This window comes from Rattus rattus, chromosome 7 (genome assembly GCF_011064425.1).
Source record: "Rattus rattus isolate New Zealand chromosome 7, Rrattus_CSIRO_v1, whole genome shotgun sequence".
NCBI lineage: Eukaryota > Metazoa > Chordata > Mammalia > Rodentia > Muridae > Rattus > Rattus rattus.
Window position 1 is genome coordinate 116,970,022 of NC_046160.1, and position 18,650 is coordinate 116,988,671.

At 37.7% G+C, this 18,650-nt stretch overlaps 1 protein-coding gene across 1 annotated transcript in view; it reads left to right on the forward strand.

Annotated features, from left to right (window-relative positions):
• Positions 1 to 16,319, forward strand: part of Itgb8 (integrin subunit beta 8) — a 79,499-nt gene extending 63,180 nt beyond the window's left edge. The window contains exons 9-14 of the mRNA XM_032908342.1: positions 4,347 to 4,481; positions 6,669 to 7,071; positions 9,549 to 9,774; positions 10,977 to 11,083; positions 14,200 to 14,363; positions 14,452 to 16,319. Coding sequence (XP_032764233.1) covers positions 4,347 to 4,481; positions 6,669 to 7,071; positions 9,549 to 9,774; positions 10,977 to 11,083; positions 14,200 to 14,363; positions 14,452 to 14,574 — 1,158 coding nt within the window. The 3' untranslated portion in view covers positions 14,575 to 16,319. The remainder of the gene's footprint in view (positions 1 to 4,346; positions 4,482 to 6,668; positions 7,072 to 9,548; positions 9,775 to 10,976; positions 11,084 to 14,199; positions 14,364 to 14,451) is intronic.
• Positions 16,320 to 18,650: the final 2,331 nt, after the last annotated feature.

The following is an 18,650-nucleotide window of genomic DNA, read 5'->3' on the forward strand; positions in this document are numbered from 1 at the left end:
TTGATATCGTTGTTCTTCCTTTGGGGTTGCAAACCCCTTCAGCTCCTTCAGTTCTTTCTCTAACTCCTCTATTGGGGACCCTGCGCTCAGTCCAATGTTTGGCTGTGCACTTCAGAATCTGCATTGGTCTGGCTCTTGCAGAGCCTCTCAGGGGACAGCTATACCAGGCTCCTGTCAGGAAGTACTTAGCATCAGCAATAGTATCTGGGTTTGGTGTCAGCATATGGAATGAATCCCTAAGTGGGGCAGTATCTAGATGGCCTTTCCTTCAGTTTCTGTGCCACTCTATGACCCTGCGTTTTCTTTTGACAGGAAGAATTCTGAATTAATATTTTTGAGGTGGGTGGGTGGCCCCATCCCTCAACTGGGGGCCATGCCTATCCACTGGATATGGTCTCTACAGGTTCTATCCCCCCTTTGTTTGATATTTTGGCTAATGTCCTCCTTGTTGGGTCCTGGGAACCTCTTCAGTCCCTGGCATCTGAGACTGTCTAGTGGCTACCCCCAGTTCCCCCTCTCCTACTGCTATATGCCTACTTTCAAATTGCTGGCCCTCTGTACTTCTCCCCCATCTCTTCCCATATCCAAACTGGTCCCCCTTTTCCCTCCCCCTCCACTCTCCCTCCCAGATCCTTTTATCCCTTTACTTCCCAGAGATTATTCTCTTCTGCTTACTGAGTAGGTCTGTAGCATCACTTTAGTGTGATCTTCTTGTGTTTCATATAGTCTATGAGTTGTATCATGGGTATTTTGAGCTTCTTTTTGGCTAGTATCCACTTATCAGTGAGTACATACCATGTGTATTCTTTCGTGTCTGAGTTATCTCAGTCAGGATGATATTTTCTACTTCCATCCATCTGCCTGTGAATTTCATGAAATCATTGTTTCTAATAGCTTGAGTAGTACTCCATAGGGTAAATGTGTATTTGCTATATGCATTCCTCTGTTGAGGGACATCTGTGTTCTTTCCAGCTTCTGGCTATTATAAATAAGGCTGCTATGAATATGGAACATGTGTCCTTGATATATGTTGAAGCATCTTTTGGGCATATGCCCAGGAATGATATATTTGGGTCCTCAGGTAGAACTATTTCCAATTTTCTGAGAAACAACCAGACTGATTTCCAGAGTGGTTGTATCAGCTTACAATCCCACCAACAATGGAGGAGTGTTCCTCTTTCTCCACATCCTCACCAGCATCTGCTGTCACTAAAATTTTTGATCTTAGCCATACTGACTGGTATGAGGTGGAATCTCAGGGTTGTTTTGATTTGCATTTCCTTGATGACTGAGGTTGTTAAACATTTCTTTAAGTGCTTCTCAGCCATTTGAGATTCCTCAGCTGAGAATTCTCTGTTTATCTCTGTACCCTATTTTTAATAGGGTTATTTAGTTCTTTGGAGTCTAAATTCTTGAGTTCTTTGTGTATTTTGAATATTAGCTCTCTATTGGATGTAAAGTAGATAAAGATCTTTTCCCAATCTGTGGATTGCCATTTTTGTCCTATTGACAGTGTCCTTCACCTTACAGAAGCTTCTTAATTTTATGAGATTCCACTTGTCAATTATTGATCTTAGAGCATAAAACATTGGTGTTCTGCTCAGGAAATTTTCCCCTGTGCCAATGTGTTTGAGATTCTTTCCCACTTGATCTTCTTTTAGATTCATCATATCTGGTTTTATGTGGAGGTCCTTGACCCACACAAGAGGGGAAAGTACATGCAAGAAAAAGCAAGAAACTAATCTTCTCACAACAAATCCAAAAGAAAAGAACCACATAAGCATAATTCCACCTCTAACAACAAGAATAACAGGAAGCAACAATCACTGGTCCTTAATATCTCTCAGCATCAATGGACTCAATTTCCCAATAAAAAGACATAGACTATCAAGCTGGATACGTTAACAGGACCCAGCATTTTTCTGCATACAGAAAACACACCTCAGTGACAAAGACAGACACTATCTCAAAGTAAAAGGCTGGAAAAAAATTTTCCAGACAAATGGTCTCAAGAATCAAGCTGGAATAGTAAATTAAATATTTTGCTACCATAAAAATAATGTTAGGTCCTAGGGCTGGAGAGATAGCTCAGTAACTAAGAGTACTTGCTGTTCTTCAAAGGATGGAGGTTCCGGTCACAGCCCACATGGTAGCGCAGAACCATGTCTAACATATAGTTAGTTCCAAGAGATCCATCATTGCCCCTTTCTAGCCTATATCAACATCGCACACACACACATATACATGCAGGCAAAACATTCATATACATTTTTTAAATGTTAGATCCATGGAATTTTGTACTAAAAAAAGCAAAATTACCCATACTTCATTGCTATCCACAGTTTGGTCTTAAGAGTCATCCAGATGAAAAGGGAGTTTATGCAATTAGTCCTTTTAATTACTACCGTGTATCCATTTTATTAACCTGAAGTGTAAAAATTGGCTTCTATTCTGTTGTGGGGTTTTTTGGTTTGTTTCATAAGTCCAGTTTAGCCTTGGAATCTTGATCCTGCTGCCTCAGCCTCCTCCTGTCCTAGAACTATAAGTGCGTACCATCACATCTAGCTTCTTTTAAACCTTTGTATCAGACTTGTGAAAAGTGAGACAGTAAGCTAGGAGTGAGATTTTGTCTCAAACAGTAAAAGTAAACAGCACTATTTGGCCTTGTGTTCTTTGCCTTTTGCAGATTTGTGACTATATTAGCTTACTGTGGTTTCATGTAACCTTGCAATGGAAGGATGATAATGAACTCAACAAAAACGTATTTTGGCTAAGCTAATCTTCTTGAGATTCTATAACTATTATTTATATGTGTGTATGTCTTCAAAATTCTTTTAGAATTGTATTTTGTTTCATAATCCCAACAGAAACAATTCATAATTTGTTGAAGTATTACATATTCAGAAAAAATGGGGCCTTTCCAACAATTCTTAGACATGAAATAGCATCTGTTCTTGCACCCCTCGGGTTGGAAAGATGAAGTTTAACAGTTCAGCAGAAGGATAGGATAGAAAATATTATTCAAATTCAAATTCAAACACAGTACTTCTAAGATATTGGCCCAAGTGATTTGAGATCTTAGAGTAACAGCAAACATGGCTAATGTGCTGCTCTGGGAGATGTGTACTGACCAATGAAACCAATGCATAGCCAAATTATTTTACACCATTGTAAGTTTCTCCTAGTTTGTCAGAATCACTTGTTATTTCACTATATGAACTCTTGGGGAGAGGTGTGTGTGTGTGTGTGTGTGTGTGTGTGTGTGTTCTCACCTACTGAAATAATATTCATGGACTTGAGGAAAGCATCTTCTTTTGAGAACATGCTATCAGAATTTCATAATCAATTATTCATCAGTGAGTACCTATCTCCTAATTAAAGATATTGTTGGAGGAGTAAAATTACTTTAAAACATTAGAAGCCTTTCTAAGTCTTTAACCCCAACAGGGTACAACCCATTCTCCATTCATGGCTGTGCATTTCACATCTCTGTTATTTTTCTTTACAAGTTTAAATTCGGGATTTTTTTGCATGTGCCAAGCTCAAATTAATGTGACCAAATGCACACATATCTAAAAGATATATTTAAAGTAGCTTGATGCTTTAGAACTGTTAGATTGTTGTGGAGGCCTTAGTGTGTGCCCAATACTAGATATCATGCCGTGGATGTTTACTGACTGAGCCTATGAATGACTGTGTAAATACATACATGGTTCTGTACCCTATATGAAGCCTGCTTTAGAATTAAGGCTAGGAACAAACATAGATACAGCAAGTATGAAGACTTGATAAAAGAAAAAAAACCGTAAGCCCTTCTTAGGGAGCCTTGTATTACAGTATTTCATCAGTGATTCCTGTGCATAGCCACAGTTTAGAAATGCCAACCCCCACAAAACTGCTTCAACTTTGTATTATAAAACACTAAATTTTCATGATAGTCAAAAGCATTTGAAATGTGTGTCATTTTTGCCAGTACCACGTTTCCTGCTGTAAATTGTCAGAATTCACTTGTTATTCATTTTAAAATTCATCATTAAATATCATCAGTATGACTTTGAAAGATTATCCTTGCCACACTGGATAAGAGATTTATTTCTCTAGAGATTAAAATGTGTAGTTAAAATGTGCAAAATCAAACTATTTAAACACAGCTGACCATTTAGTACTTCTTGTGTTTTAAATATGACTGGGTGATTGTGAGGATCCACCTTTTTTTTTTTCATTTTTCCAGAGGTAGAATTTGATTAAAGTTAAATATTAAATCTAGGACGGCAAATGAATAGGAGTCTGCTTTGTTGCTTATGCTAGAAACTACTGCATGTAATTAAAAATCCATGTCTCTGCAGAAACTCATCTCAGAAGTAAAAGTGCAGCTGGAAAGCCAGGTACATGGTGTCCATTTCAACATCACTGCCATCTGTCCGGATGGGGCCAGAAAGCCAGGCACAAGTGGGTGTGGAAACGTGACAAGCAATGACGAAGTATGTGGCAGTATGTTTTTCTTGTTTAAGACAAATTTTTGGTGTGCTTTCTCATGAAAAAATATTATTCAAACTACTTTAGAAACATGGCTACTAGCTATGAGACTCTTGTTTCAACTTTAAAGGAGCCTTCCTGTCTCTTCTCAAGGTTACCTCAATACTTACTTGACGTCTCTCAATTTTTCAAGTTAAAATAAATGTATTGTGTTATGTGCTTATGAAATACTTAGTAGTAATACATTTTCTGAGAGTTTTGGTGTAATAAATCACATCCTTCCAGGCAAGCAATATCTGTAGTTGTAATAGTAACAAAGCCTTTATAATTTCAAATCTCTTCAAGAATTCGGGACAGTATATTAAAGCTAAGAATTCTAAAATCTTCCATTTGTGATGCCCTGGAAAAGGAGATAAAGAAATGTGTTAAAAGCAGTCAAATCAGAGGGATGACACCATCTTTGTAATAACTAGAAAGAGTTGGGATACCAAGAGAACTCTGAAACCAGAAAAAAAAAATGGTCTCCAAGAAATGTCACAGCCGACTACATCATGCTCTCAGCAGGGGTGGGGGTGGGGTATCCTTCATCTGTACCTGAATGACCTAGTGAGAAAATTTTGATTCTTTCCTCCTTCTTATTCTAAGATTCTCTAATTTTATAACTTCTATCCTGTGTTGGGAAGGAGTTTTCAAAGGGATAGAACATGCTAAAGTTCTAAGATTTATTCAAAGAGAAGACTTTTTCCTCTTTAGTTAGATTTTTTTTTTCCTCATGGGAACGTTAGAAGCTGTGGGTAGTGTGATTGTGCCCACAAGCTGTGTATCTTTAATTAATTATCCCAAGCTTCTAATTCAGTAGTTTCCTCTATAATTATTCCTTGGATATCGTTCAAAAAAGATCATATACTAGTTTATATAATACACATTTAATTTCTGCTACAGAAAAGTTTTTGTAGCAAGATACCACTAAGCTAACTTTTAAAAAACACAGTAAGTCTTTAAAGACTTTCAAATATATTACAATGATTTACCTTCATTATTTTTTTCCTTTCAGCTATAAAGAACTTAATTCCCAGGAGGAATCGACCAGCCTTCAATTATAGAAGCCCTAAGTTTTCTTATACTTGTTTTAATAGCAGTGACCACTTATCCTACACATCTGTGGATCCTTAAAAGTCTTAAGGGCAAAACCAACTTGAGCACAAACTGACACCAACCACACTGATTTAATGTGATACATATAAATAAAATGTCTTGTACATGGATTCCTAAATATAGAACTTTTTGTTCCATGCTACATAATTTCCGATTTAAAAGTCCAGCATCCATTGTTTTAATGTTGGAATTTAATTATTGTAGTGAACTTCAGTTCAGAATGTACACACATATATAACTGCTTGTGTGTGTAAGCTTTCTGATTTGCCAAAGCACCTGAATGAAGTCAGAAAATATAGGTACTAAATAAACCATATTATAGATAAACTAGGAATTAAAGAACAAGGGAAAATTGTCAGGCAAATAAGCTGTAGTTCTAGAAGGGAAAAGCCATTCCTTGTTAATCCATTCTTTAGTTCTGTGATGATCCCATTGGAGCAACATAGTGTCTTTGGTGAGGTCTTGTAGCTGAAGTATAAGTTCTAAGCCTCTTTCTCCAGTAACATGAGAGATGGTTTTGTGTTTTCCTCCACTGATAAACTGCGTGGGCTAAAGATCATCTCTGGGCCTTTAACTTGGGCCTCTAGAAAGTAAAATACAAATAAATAAAATTGCCCATGTGAATATCCCAGGGTTCTGATCCAGGAGATAAGAAGTCTGTTACTTAGGGTATTGGTTCCTAATGCCAATTGTTCACTAACCTCATGTGCCCAGTTCGGAAGATAGAACATTGCTTCAGCAGTTATCCATGAAATCAGTTATCTAAGATGTCAGACACTTGAGGACGGATAGACACGTAGTGATTGACAGGCCATTGGCAATTGTTATTCCCTTTAATTCTAATTAATCAGTTAGGCAAAAGTGGAATTAAATGGGGGTTATGTACTTACACATGGAAGAGAAGGCGTGCACATGCGATTTATAAAATATTGTTAGTATCTCTAAGATGTTCACTGCTCATTTAAATATTATTACTTGATATACTGTTTGCAGCATCAGAGGATATAACTATATTTCCACTTTCCTTTAAAATTTAGGTTCTTTTCAATGTGACAGTTGTGATGAAAACATGTGATATCATAGGAGGAAAAAACTATGCAATAATCAAACCTATTGGTTTCAATGAAACCACTAAAGTCCACATACACAGAAGCTGCAGTTGCCAGTGTGAGGACCACAGAGGACTCAAAGGACAGTGTGTGGAAGCTGCTCCAGATCCCAAGTGTCCACAGTGTGATGACGGCAAATGTCATTTTGATGAAGACCAGTTTCCTTCCGAAGCTTGCAAGCCACAGGAGGACCAACCTGTCTGCAGTGGCCGGGGTGTTTGTATCTGTGGGAAATGTTTATGTCACAAAACCAAGCTTGGAAGAGTGTATGGCCAGTACTGTGAGAAGGATGATTTCTCCTGTCCCTATCTCCATGGAGATGTGTGTTCTGGTGAGTTGATATACACAGGCAGTTGGAATTCATCATGATATTGGCATATACTTTAGTGTTATCTTTAAATCTGAGATGATGACATACTGCCACTTAACCCAAAATCAAAGTTCAAAGTTTCGTAGTCTGTGAAATTAGGTCATGGCAAGATCATGTCTATATTTTTAGCTTGAATACAGTTACTATTTTTAAAAAATCAAAACCTAGAATGAATCTCATGTATCACTTGATCTTGGAAAGATTTACACAAGAAAAGGAAGTTTCTTGTGATGGCCGACGACGAGGTTTTCTAGAAGAAGGGTGGGTATTCTATAAGGGTCTGATTCATTCCAGCAAGTGGTCTGCCTCCTGATTGCAGAGGGCTTTATTTCTGTCAGGATGAGGGGAAGTGAGCTATAAAAATATAATTCCTCACACTGGGAAATTCTTAAAGCACCATTGTAGATAGAATTGTAAGTTCGAAGTCATTCGAACCTCACCAATTTATTTTTGGAAAACCACCAGTCACAGAATGGACAAAGGACTGCATTCTTCAGAGAGAACTGGATTGTTAAATAATCCAGAAGGTTTGTCCTACTGGCCATGCACAGATCAGATTTTGCAGTGAAATAGGATAAGATAAAAATATCAAGATTACTTTTGACTAATTCAATTCACTGCCACCTACTGGCTACAGTCCAGAAAAACCTATGTAGCACTTGAAAATTAAAACAAAGTGAAACTTTAAAATAAATTAAACTACCTGTCATTTGAATTCCTTGATTGCTTCTCCACAAAAGGGTAAGTTTACTTATCATAAAGATCTCTCTTTTTTTGTATGTGCATGTTAGTAAGGAAATATGTGTTAAATTATTGGGAAATAAAAATATTTCATTGTTACAACTATATGGAAATCAAAACCTATAAAACTTAACTCTTTATTCATGGGTAGGTAGAAAGCTTGTTTTAAGTTACAGAAAAGTATTATTACAAGTCATCTTTTAATTCTCTTACACACACAATGCTCTTTATTCTAGACATTTATTCAGTTATAACTAGCATTGTGAATAGGAAGGAAGACGACTTCAGAATAAACCCACAGTTGTCTATTATATTTTATAGGGGAAATAAATATTTTACAAGGAAGAAGAAAGTGACGTTTCTGGCATCAGTCAGTAGAACTGTCTGACACATACATTGAGAATCTGAAGTTCTGCTGCATAATCTCAATGCATTGACCCTGTCTACATGATTGTGACCACACACCACACAGGCACACAGAGGCAACTGAGAATGTACTTTGAATTGCTTGTGTGAGTCCAAGCTACAAGGCTGACATGCACTTTTTTTCCCTACCACTTTCCCTTGGGAATGAAAACTCATGTTCACAGGTCAGCTGGCTAGGATTCAGCATGCTAGCTGCATCAGGAAATGGAATGTGTTCGACATTTGTTTGCCTGGATCTCATTAGTTTTACACTTAGCAAATTGAGCTGATCCAGCAGTAAGCTCTATGGGACAATTAACCTGTTAGGTATAGCAATAAGAGAAGGAAGAGGGAGAGAGTGAGGAGGGAGAAGGCGAGGGAGGGGCGAGGAGAGGGCGGAGGGAGAGGGAGAGGGAGAGGAGAGGAGGAGAGGGAGGGAGAGGGAGAGGGAGGGAGAGGGAGAGGAGGGAGGGAGAGATACCAGAAGATAAAGAGAGTGAAAAAGAGTAAAGGAAGAAAAGAAAGGGTGTTCAGTCTGTAGTCAAATAAGCTTGAAAATATATGAAACATACCGTGTACCTCCTTTTGAAGACTTCTACATCACATGGCCATATTAAATTTTGGACACTTCTTATAGTCTAAAATCCATTTATTTAATGGTGTCTTAGCCAAGATTTTTCTCAAGTTAGTCTGCATAAATGCCCCGCCCACATGCACACGTGCCTTTGTCTTTTCCTCTTTTCGACCTACAGAAAACAGATTAAGCCTGCCCTGCTAACCTCCTGCATAGATGATGTTCTAAGGATAAGGGGGATTGTTTCTGCTTCTCACAAGGCCTATCTTTAACCAAAATACAGAGAAGTGCTAGAATGGTTGCCCTATCACCATGCAAAGTTTTCTTGAGCCCCTAGCAACAGTAAAGAGGGAAGACTGTGGCAACCATTGACCAAAGGCTCTTACTTTGCTGATTTCAAGTCAGCCCTTATGGCTTCATTATATTTATCTGTTTCTAACTTAAAACTTGAAAGCATAATGGCATTTAAGCAGTTGGACAGCCACTAAAGTAGGGGCTTTCTTCGTACATGTTAGCATAACATATTAGTTGGAGAAATCTACCTACAATAGAAGAGTGATTAAAACACTTCTTAATTTTGGCATTGCTTTCTCAAAACAAGCAGAAACTGATGCTGTTTTCACTCACTAGACGTTTGATGCATGTTTCATGCAAATGGGAGAGACCTTACCAACTTCATAGGTCTGGTGACCCTGATTCCGGTGTTTCTCTGTTCCAGGACATGGGGAGTGTGAAGGTGGCAGATGCCAGTGCTTTAACGGCTGGGAAGGGGATCGGTGTCAGTGTCCATCAGCCTCAGCACAGCACTGTGTCAACTCCAAGGGCCAAGTTTGCAGCGGGAGAGGCACCTGTGTTTGTGGCAGGTGTGAGTGCACGGATCCTAGAAGCATCGGCCGCCTCTGTGAGCACTGCCCAACCTGCCATCTCTCCTGCAGTGAAAACTGGTATGATTCTCTCTCCAAATGAGCAAAGCAATCCTGGCTGACAGCTGGTTTTGCTCTTTGTTCTGCCTTCTATAATCTTAGTTGCTGAATTCTTAGTTACTATCATACAAAAATGACGAAGTTTGATGATGGTGGTGGTGGTAGTGTTGATGGTGATGATGGTGGTGATGATGATGATTTAAAATTTTTTTAAAAATTCTAAGTGGGAAACTTTAAGAATTAGGATACTGAAATTCCCATTTTCAGCTAGTAAGTTACTTTGGAATAATCAGAAGAAATCCATATAAAGTCACTACCTTGGTTGGTTTTTTTTGAAAAAATAATTTCCTGAAAACAGAGGTTGCTAATTAACCTACTTAGTAACATTTAGTTATGTGATATGCAATAATTTGTTAAAACTCTCTGTGCTTCTGGTTAAAAATAAGACTAACAATACCTTATAAAAGTTTGTGAGAGAATTAAGTGATGTTGCAAAGGTAAATAAAATAAAATTTTGTACCTCGTGCCTGGCAGTCAATGACTCACTATAACTGGATTAAATATATTAATACTTAACAGGAAGAGTTACAGTGCTTTAAAGCACTCAAGGGATCTATAAATGGAAAGCCACATGTTACCTGATGGTAGTAGCATTATTGTTTTGTGTAAAGATATTTTTCAGTAGCAATCTGAGACTTGCTCACAGAGCACCTGTGTAAATGTCAGTGTGCCTCCAGCTTGCTTGCTTAAATTTTTAAAACATGCTCAGATCAGTAATGCAAGTAATAATGTTAGATATATACATAGTAAGTTATTTAAATCATTTAGAAATATAGCATTTAATATAATGGTTGGGTTTATTTATTTATTTGCTCCTGAGGATTGAGCCCACACTAGCATTTATTGGGCTACAACGTAGCATATTCTAACTCTTTAATTTATTATTATTATTAATTAATTAATTAATTTTACTTTTAGGAGAGTGTTTTACTCAGGCCAGCCTTGAATTTATTCTGTAGCCCAGATATTTCTAGACCATATCATCCTCTTGCCTTACACTTTATGTATCTGGGATTACTGGGTTGGGCCACCAGGCTGTACTGATGGGGTTAGTTTCTAACGGACCTAGTCAAAATTTTTCCATCAGTTGTTTTGTTATTTTATTTTTAATATTCAGTCTCTTGACTTTTTAAAGCAGTAATTCTTTCATGTTCCTCGAACAGGAATTGTCTACAGTGCCTTCACCCTCACAATCTGTCTCAAGCTGTTCTTGATCAGTGTAAAGCCTCCTGTGCTGTCATGGAACAGCATCCTGTGGCCCAAACATCAGGTAAGTCTGAGGAGACTCCTGGGGCTGAAGGATCTGCCATGTACCTTATTCCCGAAGGAAGGAATAATGACTTCATAGTGATTCTGTGGTAAATTATTAGATTCCTTTTAAAAACAACTCTGTCACTATGTCTCAGATGTATATTAAAAAACATACCCCGTGCTAATATGTATATACTGTATTGAATTGAATTGGTAATCTGTTTTTTAATCTCCCAAAGACAAAATACTTAAGTGGTCATACCTCCGTGCTAACCCTCACAGCTCTATGTGCTAACGGCCTCCACCAAATGGATTATCAAGAAGGACTTCCAACAGCCAAAAATATAAGTTCCCTGTGTAGAATAATTTCTCTGAGAGGTCAGGAGCTATGGACTCCCTGTACAACCTAAATTTGTTTCTCCTGCTGCTAACACTTCTCATATCTACCAAACTTTATTTTCCTATTTCAGATGAAACCCTAAGATTTTTAGTGATTACTTGATGTTGTAGTATATGTAAGGTTGTGATCTCGGGTGTAGCTCTGTTGGCAGAACACTTGCCTGGCATAGCTAAAGCCCGTGTTCAATTCCCAGCACCACATGAAACTAGGCATCATGTGACATAAGAGAACTCGGGAGGTGGTGCCTAGAGATCAGAAGTTCAATGTCAAGTTCAGATACATAGGGAGTTCAAAGCCATCCTAAGCCGTGTGAAATCCTGCCTATTAAAAGAGGGGAAAAAAACAGAAAAATGAAAAGGAAAAAATATAACTTCGAGGTGAATAATCCTGAATTTGACACAATGGAAAGAATTGTTACTTTTAAGCTAAAGACCCGGTCTAAAATATAGTAAATTAAGAAACATAAGCCCTTCTGTAAAATTTCTGTGAGCCCATACCTTATTACAAGATAGAGGATAAAAGGTGTCTTGAAAGGTTTTGTGACATTAAATGTGCCTATGAACATAGAATAGTACCTCAAGTCAAAGATGATGTATAAATGGGAAAGATGTGAGAGCTATGATCAAAAACTTTTAAACAAAAGTTTACTAGAGCACACCCCTTCCTCCCAAAAGACCTCAAAACACACTTTGCACAGGTCTAAGCTGTAAAACCACCTGTGAAATACAAGCTATGCTTGCAGTCAGATCTTTGGAAACATTCCTATTGATTCTACTATTTCAAGAAATAGAAAACCCAGCCCCAGAGAAATAGCAGGGTAGAAATGTCCTGCACATCTTTGTTTCCCATACTTCATTTCCTTAGCCCACAGTGAATTTGGCTCAGAAAAGAGTCTCATGTGCTGCCAGCTCAGGCTGCAGCAATCTCTCCAGAAAGCCAAGTGCCTTTCTAATAAAGAGGTCCCCTACATATCATTAATTATGTTAAGTAAACACTACTCTGATTTAAGTGTTGTTGCAAACAGTGTTCCCTTAAAGCTGCCTAGAAAAAGGCCTAGCCTGACCTCAGCTAAGAAAAGCATGACCAGAGGCAAATGTTGGACAATCATAACAACATTGGGGAAAAATGAATACAGACTTGAACCCTCAAAGGGTCCTCAGGCTAACACATTAATAATATTTCTGAAATGTGTTGGAAACTACAGGACTTTGCTCCCCTTGACAACTATTATGCAAGGAGAGGAAAAGAGCATTTGTCAGGCACCTTAATTATTTGTCCACTCGACCACTCTTACAGGGTCTTCTTTTAGTCTCTCTGGCTAAGCTCCCATCAGGCAAAAAGCCAGAAGAGGGATCAAGCCACGTGCCCCGCTAAGGATTGGCTTAGCTGATTGGAGTAGACTAAGTCAGCCAAGGGACATCACAATCTGTCAGGACATAAGCTATGAGGGTCACTAACCTGATGGCAAGCAGCTGCAAGAGATCAAGTAGCACCACCTTTGGACACACATTTGTATTCTGTCCCCATAATATCTTTAACAAGGAAGCATTGTACTATACTGGCATCTGCTGTTTCCATTTCAGTGAGTTGAAATGGGTCTATCTTTGACCTTCTCAAAGTCTTTTGTCACCAATCACAGCAATGGTCTCTCTTAAGTCCACCTAGTTGGAGAAGATCCCTTTCCCCCATTCCTGAAATCGTGCCTCATTTAATAGGCATGCTGGGTTAGCATTGATCATTCAAGCCAGAATCAGCCATGCCTGGCTGCTACTATGCTCATGGCCTTGGCACATCCTCTCTCTAGATGCTCTTTCAGAGGCAACTGCAGCATTCAGACCAGGTCCCTGAAGCGTGCAAAATGGGTGGAGAAACACATGCTTCAGTCCAGGAAGTGTTTTATGAATCTGGGGCAGCTTGTGAGCTCTGTGGAATACCCACTATTGTGTAATCGTGTTCCTCAGAGGCTAGAGTAGACCTCAGGCAAGCACAGAGCTTACAGATTTTTCCAGTGAGAGTTTGCCAGAGATCTGGTACTAAAACAAAGGTCTAGCATGCTCCCTCTCCTAACACAGCTTTTCTTTCTTCATCCAGTGATTATTCGTTCGTGGAGGAACACATAATGAATTTGTGGAGGCAAACAGACTAGATTACTAAAGTTAATTAGTAAAAAGTGAGATGTGAGATTTGGGTATTGTCCAAGATGCAACACTCCTACTTCTCGGAGTCATGATGTGTAATAATAATGAAATCTTGCACCAGGGTTTGGAGGAAATATTTATTTCCCTATTAGAGTAGTACTGAGTTAGTTTCTGCAGATGTTTACTTTATTTTCCATTACTGCTGAGCAATAAAGGAGGAGAAAGCATGAAAGGAAAAACACATGCTAAGTGCTTCAGGCTGCTCAACACCCTTTTTAAATCATGTTTTCCACATAGCACTGAACTGTACACGCCACTATACCTCCCTCTGTCAGTGTTCTAAACAAACTTACATATAGGTAAGAGATTTTGACATAGAAAACTACAAAAAGTTGAAATATTTTAATTGTGAATATTCTCCAAAGAAGAGTTCACTGTTTTGAATAATCAGTAATAACAGCCTCTTCTTTTGAAAATAGAGACATAAATAAACCTGTTTTTATTATAGGAATATAAACTACATTTATTGGATAGAAAACTTTGATTAACTTTTTAAAACTTTTTTTTTAATCGATCAACTTGTTTCCTTTCTTGCAGAGTGTTTATCTGGCCCAAGCTATCTGCGAATATTTTTCATCATATTCATAGTGACATTCTTGATTGGGTTGCTTAAAGTTCTTATCATTAGACAAGTGATACTACAGTGGAATAGTAATAAGATAAAGTCCTCATCAGATTACAGAGTGTCTGCTTCCAAAAAGGTTGGTGAACTCAGAGGATAGCCATACGTTATTGTTCAGTTCTAACGCTCAGCTCCTTCACTAATCCCAATATTTCTTCTCCATCAAGGATAAACTGATTCTGCAAAGTGTTTGCACGAGAGCTGTAACCTACCGACGAGAAAAGCCTGAGGAAATAAAAATGGATATCAGCAAACTAAACGCCCAGGAGGCTTTCAGGTGCAACTTCTAAAGAACAATTAGCAAACGAGCAAAAACTGTTGGAAGCTGGATGTTTTTATACAATGTATTCTAGCAAATATGATATAAAAAGTCACAGGAGGAGACAAATTATTGAAGAGTGTGCCATGAAGACTGGCAGGTGTCTTCACAACTATGTGACTCACTCAGCTGCTGACATTTTCAGTGAACTATGTGTCTTACTACTGTTGGAGACTAGCGTTGTAGCACTTTACTGTAATATATAACTTATTTAGATCAGCATAGAATGTAGATTGTCTGGAAAGCACTGATTACACTTTACAGGTACCTGTCAGCCCTGCGCTTCTCAGACAGACACAAGGCTATGGAGTGGGTTGCACGGTGTCACCACCACAGAGCAGTGATCCTTGTGTGCAACCGGCTGATGAAAAGCATCCAGGAGTAGTGGAAACAGTCAACCACACCCAACAATTGGTATTGTCTAGATGTGCACGCCCAACTGAGCAAGGGTTAGGGTTTCATTTCAGTTGGAGGTGAACAGATAAACTTTAAATGGTGTTGCTTTTGAAGCTGTGCAGTTTTGTGCATGTAGGAGTCTGCTTTCTTCTCTTTTAAAAAATGGATTTTGACTCAAACATCTTTTCCCTTTTTTGCATTTAAATTCTGTGTTTTTTCCTTTGGAATAAGTTTATAATGTCACAAATGACTGGATTGAATAAGTGCTAAGTTACTACTGCCGTAGAAACCTATATGACAATGTCACTTTATTAGAATACTGTTTTGTTTTTAAAGCTGAATGTTAATAAGGGTCACTGTAAGGTGTCATCTAAGTTCATAGCTTCTTTGTCTGAAAATAGTTTATATTTTCTTACCTGTCAAACTGGATGGATTGTTTCACTCTGTCATTGATCTGGCCTGTAGCCTGAAGTCCACAGGTGTCTACAAAGCTGCTTCAAGCTGAGTACCCTCTTTTCTGAGTATGTTTTCTTGATTTTTACTCCAAGTTGATGTCAACAGTTTTCAAATGAAAAAGTTGTATTATTCTTGCCCTCCTGTGCACCCTAAGGGCATTCCTTGAATCATCCCAACCCTGCTCATGAGAATTCAGAAAGGTATAGAATTGGAGACATGAGGGTAATATCTTGGAAACAAGCTAATCCTCCATTTCTGATAGCCAGGGAATGGAGGCTCAGAAAATTTAAATGCTTTTACAAAAACACAGAAGCAGAGAAATGACAGTATTCGAGAAGAGCTGCCTTCTAATTACAGGCCAGCATTGCACAATAATACTCTACCTCTTGAATCTGCAAAATATCCATGGCAAAAATTAAAATACGATTTACTGAATTTTTCACGAGAATAGTTCAGAGCAAAGTAGAAAAGGGTACTGTGCGTAAGCAGCTTCTAGTTTTTCACATTACCCATCCTCTGATAAGGCTTTGATACAGTCCTTCCCTCCACAGTGGCTACAAGAACAAGCCTCCTAGAGCTGGGCTTGGCTCAGCTTAAAGCCTTGATCCAGAGGCTCGGTACTTGAATTCTAAATTCCAACTGTCCTTTGTGTAGCAAGTGTCTCACCTGTGACAACAGAGGAATCTAAAGAGTGTCTCTCCTCAGTTTACTGCTCTCCAGCACTTGAAAGTTCTAGATATTAGCATGTTGAAGACAAGCCTCCATTAGGTATCACCCTGGGGCCTGGAAAGCCTGTCCATTATTCTCTATCCAGAAAACATGATGTGTCCCTTAGCAGAGCAGTAGTGATGCTCTTAACTGAGTGTTTCTGGGCATAGTCAAAATGCTGTGACTGTGTCTAAAGAAACCACGCTCACTACAGCTGATGTGAAAATTCTACTTTGCTGCTCAGAACAGGATCCTTTTATAAATATATAAATTAATGGATTCTTGGTGGTCCCCCCACCAAGGAAGATATCCATTAATTAAATGCTAACAAATCAAAAGTGAGCAGTGTTTATGAACAATAGATTAATATCCACATGAAATGAGCATAATTAAAGAGAATTTTTGAAAAGCAAGGATTTCCTACATTTTAGGCCCTCACTAGTTTGCACTAATTTTAAGATTGACCAAGACTGTTGCCACAGGAAAGACAAACTTCCTTGCCAGGAATTCAGTGATGGGTGATAATATGTACTTGCATGTGGAATGTCTTGTAGCCTTTCTTTCTCTTCTTTTTTTTCAACCTAAAAAGCTAATTCTTAAAGATTGTAGGGCTTATATTTTACTTGAATAATTGTTCTTTTTAATAGTTTGTGAGAAGAGAATTAATATTTGACTAGGTAGAATTAATTAATAGGTATTGGGGAAACAGGGTATTCTTAGATTAATAATTTATGTACTTTTAGACTATTTTTAAGTGCTATGAGTTGTTAATAGTAAATGCAATTAATTGAATTTTAAATTGTTAGCAAAATGAATAACTTGAGTGATTTTATTTTATTTTTTTGGCCTGTCAGCATTTTGTGCCCTGGTGTGTAATTATTCAAAACTGTCCCATATTTCCACTACATAAGCAACTGTATACAAGTTATTTCTTCTGAGACATTTTTATACTGCAGTACACATGTATTTATAAACATTTGTTCCAATTTTTAGGCATTTTCTACTATTTATTAAGCCATATATTCTCTAAGAGACTTAAAAGTTTGTTAAAAAATCTAATTATGTTCCACATGTTCAATTTAATTTAGTTTATAAAAATAACAAAAAAATATCTCTGGGGCAAATTTTTCAAAATCACAAGTTAATACTGTATATACTTCAAATGCAAAACCACCAAAGAATAAAATTCAAATATCTTTTAATATTTACTAAATCCCCATTAAGGATATACTTTTGCATATCAGCAGACATCTATGATACACTGAAATCATTGATTCTTGATAGATTATGAATGTTTTTCTCAGTAGAATTATATTTCTTCTGGTACTTGGTAGACTAGCTTATACCTTCCTTCCTGGCTCCCATTTGTCCCATCCACATTTCTTTAGAAACTGTCCATAAGCGTCAAGCCAATAAGCCTAATTTTGAAAAATAACAGCTTAACAATGTTCTTCATTTCCAAAGATCTCTTCTTGATGTCAGCACTCATTTGGACGAATACAGCCCCTCTGAAAACAAAGAATTTTAAATTTTTACAATGTTGTGATTTATGTTTTCGTAAAGATAGCAACTCACTAGGCAGTTCAATGGTATGCATTCTGTGCTCTCTTTGTTTGCTCTTGATACTTAGTTTACAGCTATCCTTATGACTGTAAAAACATCATTTTGTGTAATGCAAACATTTTCAAAGGAATAGGACTAATATTTCTTCAAATCCTTTCCTTTTCATCTTCCGTAATCCCTGCATGGCAAATTAGTTGTGCATAATTGATTAGACATACCTACTGTGTGTCTTGCTGATTCTAGAAGATACCTTTTTTTTCAATTTAGCATCCCCAAAATTGTGACATCTCCTGACATTGTCATCTACAGTGTAGCGCTTAAAGTTGTGTTGAGATAAACACTAAACTAATTAATATTCATGGATGCAGTCCTTTTCGTATAGACGTTTATAAATTCGTTTGTGATGACTTGTGAGGCCAGTTTTTAACACAGCTGAACCATGTACTATAACTCAGTGCAGACCTAACTGGCTATTGGCTCAGATCCTTTGAATCTTTCAGTTACAAAAGCTCTTTTAGGCTCCCATTTATACCTTCTGTTAAGAGCAGTGATTTAGGCAAACCTAAGTTTACTGAGGAAGCGTGCAGTTTCTTGAGCCTTCGCTTAACGATCTTTAGCATTCCCATTCCTTTTGAAGGGGTTGTTTGAAACTATCATCTCACTTCTAAGTAAGTTAACTGGAAAAAAGATTACATGTAAACACCATAGTTAGATTTCACAGCACTTCGTAAGGTTGGTGTCAGTTGCCATCTTGAAAATATTTCCCCTGAGATCTCGCAACTTTCTCATTTCTCCTTATCCTGTATGTGTGTTTGATGCTTTCTTTGGCTCAAGTAACTTTTCCTCTCCAGCTCATGGGATGACTGTCAAAAAAAAAAAAACCTGCAGTTAAAATATAGCATTTTATGTGAAACAATTGTTCAA